The 10,787-nt window shown below is 46.3% G+C and overlaps 1 protein-coding gene across 3 annotated transcripts in view; it reads left to right on the top strand.

Annotated features, from left to right (window-relative positions):
- Positions 1-10,787, top strand: part of LOC124235605 (protein PML-like) — a 46,748-nt gene that overhangs the window by 17,944 nt on the left and 18,017 nt on the right. For all 3 annotated transcript variants that reach the window (XM_046653842.1, XM_046653844.1, XM_046653843.1), the window contains exons 3-4: positions 5,215-5,795; positions 7,305-7,375. In XM_046653842.1, coding sequence (XP_046509798.1) covers positions 5,215-5,795; positions 7,305-7,375 — 652 coding nt within the window. The remainder of the gene's footprint in view (positions 1-5,214; positions 5,796-7,304; positions 7,376-10,787) is intronic.

Genomic DNA, 10,787 nt, shown 5'->3' on the forward strand with positions numbered 1-10,787 from the left:
GTGAGTGCCTCTGGTTGTGGCATGTGGGACGCTGCCTCTATGTGGCCTGATGAGCGGTACCATGTCCGCGCCCAGGATCCGAACCAGTGAAGCCCTGGGCCGCCCAAGCGGAGCGTGCGAGCTTAACCTCTCGGCCATGGGGCCAGCCCCACTGCTATCTCTTTAATCATTCAAAACAAAATGAACAACACTTGGTGTTCCATAGTGAGCTTTTCTTATAATAGGAGGTTGTGAATGTCTTTCCAAAAATGTATCGTTTTGAGTCTTCAGGCAGTCGCGTCTGTTGATAGTGTGATTTCTTCCATTTCTTCAGTGATTATAAGGTCTTTACTGTCATGAGAGTGAATAGTCGACTATAGCATCTTCATGGTGCTATTTTCCACATTTAACTCTGAGATCCTTCGGAAATGTATCCTGGTCTGTTGTACGAAGCAAAACTCTAACTTGTTTTTTTTACCCCCAGTAGCCAGTTTTCCTGATTCCAATTGTTGAAAACCCCTGTAATGTCCATTAGTTTGGGATGCGTTCCTTATTATATAAAATATTACATTCTTATAGATGCCACAGCCTATTTCAGGACAGTCGGGTCTGTTTGCTGATCTTTCTCTTGACTCTTAGGCTAACACCACACTTTTAATAATAGTAGTTCTATAACCTGTTATCTAGCAGAGAAAATCCCTTTCCTTACACTGATTTTTTGAAAATGTCAGCTATTTGATCTGTTTATTTCATCATGTGAAATTTAGAATCAGTTAAATTTCAAAATCTCATTCATAATTTGATTAAAATTGCTTTAAACCTTTATATTAACTCTAGGAGAATTAGTATTATAGTATTTAGTCTCTCCAGTTGGGGACCTTGATACACTTTTCTGTTTTTTAGATTTTCTCTATCTCTTAGTGGGTTTTTGTCCTTTTCTCCATATAAATCTTATGTATTTCTCGTTAGGATCATGTCTAGGTTTGTTTGGTTTTTGTTTGTTTTTAGCATGTTATTTTAAATTACTGTTGTGAATGGGGGCATGGAATTTTTTTTTCATATTTTCTTCATTAGGTTTGCTGGGATAGAATTAAGCTATTTCTCTCTCCCTCTCTCTCTCTCTCTTTTTTTTTTTTTGCTGAGGCAGATTTACCCTGAGCTAACATCTGTGCCAATATTTCTCTATTTTGTATGTAGGTTGCTGCCACAGTGTCACTGCCAACAAGTGATATAGGTCTGAACACCGAACCACCGAAGCAGAGTGCACCGAACTTAGCCACTAGGCCACGGGGCCGGCCCTAGCTATTTTCTTCTCTTAATTCTAGTGTAAATCCAGCCACTTTGCTGAGCAATTTCTTATTAATTCTGTGGTGTTTTAGCTTGTTCTTTTGAATATTCTAGGGGCAAATAACTGTAATTTTGCTTTCCAAGCTACACCTTTCTGTGTCTGTTAAGTCTGGCTTCTTGTCATGGGGCTCTTTGTGGGCAGGTACCCACCTCACCTCTGCCTCCCCTAAAGTGCTAAGCGCACAGTAGGTGCCCAATAAATGTTCCTTGAGTGAGAGTGAAGGAATCCTGAGCCCAGGAGCTCATTCCTGGTCCTGAGTGGCAGCCTTTTGATGGGTCACTCTGATTCAGGGTCTGCACCTCAGTCTTATCAGAAGACTGAGGGCTTTTAGACCAAGGTGGTCTGATTCAGTCCAACCAATTCACAGAGACCTGTTGCCACTTGTCCACCTCTGTCCAGAGGGGGAGTGGTTGCTGATTTTCCCTAGGGAGACCCCATTTGGGACAGAGGGGGCTTAGGAATAGGACCCAGCAGAGACTGTGGTCAACCCAGAAAGTCTTGCTCTCCCTCCAGTCAGACTACCCGCAGTGTACGCTTCCCAGGCATGGAGCATCCTCTCTATGGAGGGGAAGCTGGCTTCACACTCAGCCCGTCTCCCAGGGGTCCAAAGCAGGAAAACGACACCTGGGTCTAGCTCTCCTCCCCTTACTTCTACACCCTAGATAGTTACATTTATTAGAATTCTGTTCTTTGACTTAAGAAATAGGTAATACATTCGCAGGGCTCAGACATGACAGCATCCTCAAAGTCATATAGGGAAGTGTCTCCCTCCACCTCTGTCCCGTCCCATCTCATAACTACTTATATTAAATTGTGTGTCCTTCTGTTCTCTATTCAAATACAGTCAAATATGTATATATCCTTACTTTTCTCCATTCTTACACAAAAGGTAGTATCCTATATGTACATTTCTGCACCTTGATTTTTTTACTTAAAATATACATCATAATAATACAAATATTGAACACTCATTATATCTAGTCACTATTCTAGACTTTTATACATATAAACTCATTTAATCCTCCTAATACTCCTGTTATTATCCTCATTTACCATGGAGATTTTTCCATATAAAGAGCTTGCTCAGGGTTTTGCAGCTGCATAGTATTCCATTGTATGGGTGCCTCATAATTTGTGTAACTCATTGCCGAGTGGTGGACACTTAAGTTGTTTCTGTTCTTTGCGATTACGGACTGTGTTGCATGTTCTTTTGTAAGTGTGGAGCTAGAGCTGCAGAATAGATACCTAGAAGGGGGATTGCTGGGTCAAAGGATAAATACATTTGTAATTTTGATGGATATTGCCAAATTGCCCTCTGTAGAATTATTAGTTCTTTTCATAATTGCTTAGCATTTCTCATTAATTGTGTCATTGGTGAGCACTAATATTTCTGTCAACTATAATAATCATAGTCTTCGTTAAGAATGTTTTTATATAGGACTTCCCTCATTTGATCCCCTACAGCTCTCCCATGCGAGGTGGGAACTATCCCTGTTTTGCAGATAAGAAAACTGAGGTGCAAAGAGGTTAAGTGACCCACCAAGGGCACAGAGCTGAGGTTGGATCCACATCTGCCCAGCTCTTTTCTCTGCTCCAGCTGCCACTTACCTCAGTCACTGGCCCTGCCTCTGGGTGATGGGTCTCTGTCACTTAGGTCAGATTTCCCAAGGCTAGAGGAGCTGAATGCTCATGACTGGTGGCAACCCCCATTCCCCTTTCCCACACTCTGGGCTCTCCAGGAAACCTCTGCTAGCCTGGAATGAGTCTCCTGTGTTTGATCAGGAGGATCAAGCCCTGGGACCTTACCTTGGGTGCCTTGGGAAGGTTGGGAGCCAGCAAAGCTGACAACTAGTACCTGCTGCCATGATTTGGCAATCAGGTTAGCCATTAGCTCTCTGTTGGCAGTTTCAGGACAAGGTTATCTCAGTCATTGAGCCAAAGTGGCCCCAGCTAAGATTCTTTCTCCTATGGGGTGACATTATTATCATTGCTGATGAGAGTAAATTACAGCAGTATTTCTGGGGAAGTAACTAAATATTTTTCCTGGTAATATTTGGAGAGGCAGCATTGTGGCGGTTAGAGCGCGGAGTCTGAGCCAGACTGCCTGGGTTTTTATATTAATTTCCTATTGCTACTCCAACAAATTACCACAAATTTCAGGCCTTAAAACAATACAAATTTATTATTGTGTAGCTCTGGAAGTCAGAAGTCTGGAATGGGTCTCACTGAGATGAAATCAAGGTGTCCACAGGGCTGTGTTCCTTCTGGAGGCTCTTGGAGAGAATCCATTTTCTTGCCTTTTCCAGCTTCTAGAGGCTTCCAGCAGTCCTTGGTTTGTGACCCCCTTCCATCTTCAAAGGCCACAGGACAGCATCACTCTGACCTCTGCTTCCATCATCACGTCTCCCTTCTCCCACCCTCCTCCTCTTTTCTTCATAAGGACTCTTGTCTTATTGGGTCCACTTGGATAATCCAGGATAATCTCCCCATCTCAAGATCCTTAGTTTAATCATACCTGTAAAGTCCTTTTGCCATGTATGGTAACATATTCACAAGTTCTGGGAATTAGTACCTGGATGGAGGCCATTATTCTGCCTACTACAGTTTGCATCTGGACTTTACCACTTACTAATTGTGTGACCTTGGACAAGTGATCGTACCCCTTGTTCAGTTTCCCCGTCCTTAAAATGGAGATGCTAATAGTTCCTACTCTGTAGGATTATTAGGAAGATTAAATGACTTCATGTTTTTCAAAGGCTTATAATAGTGTCTGACACATAGTAATTGCTATGGAAGTGTCTGCTAGCTAAAATATATTAAATAAAAATATTAAAAATATTCACACTCTTTGATCTAGCAATCCTATTATTTGTAATCTATTTCATAGAAACAAAAGCATCCATGCATTAGGCTACATAAAGCATTGTCCATATTAGCAAAAAAAAAAAAAAAAAAGAATCACCAAATCACTGGAATGTCCATTAACGGGAGAATGAATGAATCTGTTGTGGTCCATCTGGAATATAATGGAGCTATTAAAGAGAATGTATTAGATCTCTACTTACAGACCTAGAGAAAGTTAAATTGGAGGAGGAAGTTACAAACTAATGGTATGGCATGATCTCTTTTTTTTTTTTTTAAGATTTTTTTCCTTTTTCTCCCCAAAGCCCCCTGGTAACTAGTTGTATATTCTTTGTTGTGGGTCCTTCTAGTTGTGGCATGTGGGACACTGCCTCAGCGTGCTTGATGAGCAGTGCCATGTCCGCGCCCAGGATTCGAACCAATGAAACACTGGACCACTTACAGTGGAGCTCGGGAACTTAACCACTCGGCCACGGGGCCACCCCCTGTTGTAGACGTTTGAGCCAGTTATTTAACCTCTGAATGTATCAGTTTATCTGTGAAATGAAGATAACAATAATTCTCCCCTAACAGGCTCTAGTGAGGATTAAATGGTATAAAATAGATCAAGTTCTTAGACTCCTGCCAGCAGCTGCATAGTTTGGATATTATTTCTGTTAAGGTGGTTTGAGTGGAGAGAGGTGTGGAAGGATGCACCCAGGATGCTTGCCTGGATAGCTTGGAGGTGGGCAAAGGAAATTCAGAACTGGTGGGAAGAGATGATTAACTTTCTTTTTATATATCTTTACAGTGTTTCAGATAGAAGCCAGCTATTGTTACTTTGATAACTTTTTTATAGTCTAATGTTTTATTGGTAGTTTGGGTACTATTACCATAACCACAGACGCTGAATTGGGAAAGGCACGAAACTATAAACATATCATGATTCAAAGTTTTGTAACTTTTGAAGAGGAATTTAATAACAAAAATTTCAAGGGAAAAAAAGCAAGATAGCCGTAAATCACGCCGGCCTTGTGTGTCCACAGCATCTACTGCCGAGGCTGCTCCAAGCCGCTGTGCTGCTCGTGCGCGCTGCTAGATAGCGGCCACAGCGAGCTCAAGTGCGACATCACCTTGGAGATCCAGCAGCGGCAGGAGGAGCTGGACGCCATGACCCAGGCGCTGCAGGAGCAGGACCGCGCGTTTGGTACGGCGCAGGCGCAGATGCGCTCGGCCGTCAGCCAGCTGGGCCGCGTGCGCGCCGACACCGAGGAGCTGATCCGCGCGCGTGTGCGCCAGGTCGTAGCCCACGTGCGGGAGCAGGAGCGCGAGCTGTTGGAGGGGGTGAACGCGCGGTACCAGCGCGACTACGAAGAGATAGCGGGTCAGCTGAGCCGCTTGGACGCTGTGCTGCAGCGCATCCGCATGGGCGGCGCGCTGGTGCAGAGGATGAAGCGCTATGCCTCGGACCAAGAGGTGCTGGACATGCATGGCTTCCTGCGCGAGGCGCTCTCCCGCCTGCGCCAGGAGGAGCCCCAGAGCCTGCAAGCCGTGGTGCGCACCGATCGCTTCGACGAATTCAAGGTGCGCCTGCAGGACCTCGTCTCTTGCATCACCCAGGGGACAGGTAAGCACCCGAGACACCCTCATGGCTGGCCTGTTTACCTTTAAGGACTTGTGCCTTGCTGCTGCCCCCTGGGGAAGGCAGGACAGAAAAGATCATTTCCATGTGACAGAAAAGGAAAGCGTGGAGTTTTTATTAAGTTTCTTGAGTTTGATCACATCGTAGGTTCCAGGGCACAGGATAAGGGGGAGAGGATGCCCTGACATGGGGCTGCAGCCCCCCATAGGGGTCACGTTTTACTAATTTACAAGATCCTATGGATTAGCTGTGATTTTATGACCCTGGGGTAGTCAAGAAACTATAAAGCTGAGAGCCCGTGTCATTTTAGCTCCGGAGGGACCAACCACTTCAGGAAGTTCTCTTAAGCCACCTGTGTCCAGCAACAGAGAAGTCAGCTGGAACATGAGGTTAGGGTGGAAGGGGGCTGAGAAAACCCCCTGGGGTGGTTAGGTGCTTGCCGAAAACCAGGCTATGGCTCAGTGAAGGAGATCATTTGGCTCCAGGATAGCTTGCCATCTGGACCAGCAGCCAACCTTTGTGGGTCCTGTCTGGTATTGGGAAGTGGGGAGACAGCAGACCAGTTCCTGGCCTTGAGTTGTCCAGTCCAGCTGGAGACAAGATGGGGCACATCAGTAGCTGGAGAAGGAGACAGTGCTTGACTCTGCAGTCCAAATCTGGGAGTAGTAGCAGCTCTGTTTGTATGAGCTGGGGGTGTCAGGGAGCTTTCAAGAGACGTGGGGAGGAGAGTGCAGAAGAGGGCCCGCAAGGGGAGGAGGCTTTAATGGCTTTTTAGCAAAATCTCTAGGCTGGAATCTGAGCTCTGAACAGCTGGTGTGAGGATGCCCTTACTGGGAAAGGGGAGGGAGGCTACAGAATCTGAAGGCACCTAGACAGGTGCTAGGGATGGAGAGCTTGCCCACTCCTACCCTTGGAGCTAATGGATGTGACCTCATAGAAGTATACATAATCCTAGAATGGACATGGACTTGTGCCTCCGCCACCTAGGTATTGTATATTACCCCATATACAGGAAATGGCCCCACAGATTTTAAACAGCTTGTTTTGGGTTTTGTAAACTGGCAGTGGCAGAGAAGGGAGTTATTTTATTCTGAAGCATGAGAGATTTAGACTTAATAAAAACAGGAAGAGTATCTCGGAGTTCTCACTGTATGCAGAGAATTCAGTGAGCAATAACGCCTTTAGGATTGTCCACACTTGCCTTGGTGGTGGCCCAGAGATGAAGAGAAATGTATTTGGGGTTTGAAGCCAAAGGCAAGTGCTCTCTGATTCCACCCCACTCTCCTTCTCGCTGGGTTCATGCCCATTGCAGTTTGGGAGCTTTTCTTCCAACTGCCAGCCCCTCCATGGAACTACCCCAGTGCTGTGAGAGGCCCTGGAGAATGGGTCTCCTGGAAAAGCAACAGGAATGTTCCCTCTGTCACTGTCCCAAGCCAGGATGCCTCTTGCCAGGGTTGGCCCTGAACTGCCTGTGACCTTTTCTGTGTTCTCCAGATGCAGCTCCACCCAGGAGAGCCAGCCCAGAGGCTCCTAGCACTCCCACAGACGCTTCTGACGTTGACCTGGTGAGATGGGTTTGAGGTCTGAAGGGGAGGCAGTACAATCCAGCAGGCCAGCAGGTTGGAAGTTCCCTGTGTCAGGAAGTAAACTGAGTCTTGCTGTCCCTGTGTCTGTAGGCAACAGAGGAAGGAGAGCCCCTGAGAGAGGGACAGCAAGTGGCTGGACTGGAGCTGTCAGTGGGAGGGAGGAAGGGAAGGATTGGCTGGCTGACTCAGAGCTCCTACATGCCAAGGTAGCTCTTGATGGGTTCAGGGGGGTGAGACCAGGGGAGTACAGGAAGTGAATGAGGTGATCACTGGTAGGTGGCCCTGATGGATGTGGCAGATGATCTGTCCCCTCCCTCTACTCCACCCCAGATATGTGAGCCTTTTCCTGGGTCAACATGTGGACCTTCCTCTCCTTTTCCCCCACTCGTGGTTCTTGGAGAGGAATGGAGAATGGGGCCAGGAGTCAGACCTTGATCCCAGCAGCCTGGCTTCCATCAGTGTGTATCCATCGGGGTCAGCATATATCCAAGAACCATAGTTGTTCAGGGTTGGAAGGTGCCCGTACCCCCTCTAATGTTGGCATTCTCTCTGCAGTGCCCCTGACCTATACCTGTCCAGCTTTCATGCTGTATGGGAGAAAGAAACACTCCTGCATCCTCTGGGTTCTTCTGGCTGGTCTTACAATTAAATTGACATGAGACAGAATAACAGGAGAAAACCAAACAAAGTTTAATAGTATATATACATAGGAGAAACCCAGGAGAACCGAGTAACTTGCCAAAGTGGCCAAAGCCCCCACCGTTACTACCATCTTCAGCTAAAGACAAAGGAGGATGTTGGGTCTAGTGGTTTGGGGCTTCAGAGAGGAGGAAGGCAATTCATAGGGAGATGGGAAAGCAAATGTTTGGTAAACTAATGTTTGCTGGGCCATCTATACACAATGAGAGAGAACTGATAAAATGAGCTTTGCTAGGTGCTTTCCTGTCTGCCACACCTAGAGTTATCATGGTGATGGCTCCTTCCTAGAACAGGCCTTCTAATCTTAAATTCTTTAGGCAGTTAGGGGGAAGCTCAAAGTTTCTTTCCGAGTTTTTTGTTCTTAAAAATAAGCCAAAGAGACACATTCTGGGTGGCAAATTCTGATGCCCCACAATGCACACACCTCCAGGAACAGGAAGCTCGCTCATTCTTGATGCACTCACTCCTGCCTCTACTGCCCTGGGTGGAAATGTGGTGGCATCCCTTTAACTTGCCCTCTTGGGTGGTTGCATGCTTGGCTCCTCTTGGCCGGGATAACTTCCCTCCATTCCCTATTGCACCAAGTGTCTGGTCTCCTCCCCATCCTTGTCATCCAGGTTTGCATGTGCTTGCCTGTCAGGCATCTGGGCCCAGGACTGACCAGTCCTCCATGGAAAGCAGGTCTTCTGGTGTGGGTGGTCGGGGCAATAAGCCTTTGTAGCTTTGTCATGGCATGGCCCATAGGAGGGAGAGATTGCTGCAGGCTGAGGCAATCAGGAGAGGCTTCCTGAGGAAAGCAGGACTTAGGATCTGAGAGTTTCAGAGGTAGGATAGGAAGAGAGCATGGAGTCCAACCCGCCTCTTTTACAGAGAATGAAGCTAAGGCCCAGAGAGAGGCTGTGACTTAACCCAAGGCTACACAGCGAGCTAGGGGCAAGACTAAGAAGCCAACTCCTAACTGTCTTAGGTACTGCAGTCCCATATACACAGCTTCAAAAGTTAAAGGACATTTTATTTTATTTTCTGGATAGATAACACAATCACATGGTCAAAATAAAAATGTAGAAAAGTGATAAATAATGTCTCACTCTGTGTCCCCCATCTGTCCAGTTCTTCATCAATTTCTTACATATCCTTCCAGAATTTCTTTATGTAATTACAAGCAAATATGATTATAAACATTTGTTTTCCTTTCCTTTTTTTTTGCACAAAGGTAGCATAATCCCATATACATAGTACTGTGCCGGGGCTTTTCACTCAATGAGATATTCTGAAATTCTTACCTGTCAGTAGGCAGGAAGCTTCCTGAGGCCTTTTTGCATCTGCACTGTGATCCACTGAATGGATTTGGCATACTTTATTTAGCGAGTTCCCTGTTGGGGCATATTTAGGTTGTTTTGGTATTACAGCAATGCTAGAATGACTAATGTCCCCAAATAAATCACATGAGTAAGAGTGAAAAGTGCCTTGGATCACAGCTCTCGGCTTTCTTCCAAGTGCCAGTTGCTGGTTAATGAACAGCAAGAGGGCCCCTGCAGTCTTGTGGATGGTTGAGGCGTTTTGCCAGGTCTTTGTCTTGATGTGACTTTGTTACCGATTGAACTGTCTCCCCATACTGGTGGAGGGGAGAAACTAGAGTAAGACTCTTGCCCTTCTTCTTGTAGTTCTTCCTCTGTTCCGTGTCGCAACTTTGAAACAAGACGTAAGCTGAGCATTCAATAGCACAAGCTTTATTCAATAGCCAAAGAATTGGAGAAGTGGAGCAAAGGTCTAGGTGATGAAAGGGAGGAATCGTCATAGTTATTCCGGGAAAGAGGCGGGATGTTCTGGGGAGCAACGGTGCCACCTCTTTTCTTTCCTCATTTGGTTATAGCCTGCCATTGCGTGGCGGTTGTAAACTGTCGTGGTGTCGGTGGGTATGTTCTGTAGTATAGTAATGTATCACAGTAAGCGTCTGGTGAGCTGCGAGGTCTGTCAGGTCAAGTCAGACTGCCTTGTTGCCTTCAGCCGGTTTTGACTGGTTTTGTTCAGCCATCTTCTTCCTCTGTGGTTTCCTGCAAGCTAAAGACAACAGTTAGGCTTGTTCTGAGCAGGGTTGTGGTTAATGTCATATGGGGCAGGGGCCGGGTAACAACTTCCCGCTTTCAGCTGCAAAGCAGTTTGAACTGGAGCATCAGAAGAATACTCTGTCCAGAGCTTTTTGCTTTCACTTTGGTAATAGGCTGGGGGTGCGTGGCGGGAGGGTGGAGCTGGGTGAAGGAAGTGGTAACAGCTGAGTGCAAAGGGCAAGTGTGGCAGCTCAGGTGAGCCAGGCGAGGTCAGCTCACGCTGTCCCAGGAGGAAGTCAGGTCCGTCAACTGTGCCAGGAGAAAGACAACTCTTGGACCTGTGTGCCTACCTTAGGAGGCAGGAGCTGGGCTCTGGTGCCAGCACGCATCCCTCTTGAAATGGTGGTTTACTTTCCTTGCAACTGTGTGCCTAGGAAATGAGAAACACACCAACAGTCTTAACCAGGAATGCTTGGTGGGGGGTGGCTCAGGCATTTTCCCTCCTCTGTTTCTCATAGGCACCTTTTGTAATGACATTACAATACTTTAAATGAAAAAATAAACATTTTTAACATTATAAAACAGCTATAAATCAGTCATGGCGATTTTCTTTTGTTTACTGAGCCCTCCTGAGTGTCTCCTGC

This window comes from Equus quagga, chromosome 2 (assembly GCF_021613505.1).
Source record: "Equus quagga isolate Etosha38 chromosome 2, UCLA_HA_Equagga_1.0, whole genome shotgun sequence".
NCBI lineage: Eukaryota > Metazoa > Chordata > Mammalia > Perissodactyla > Equidae > Equus > Equus quagga.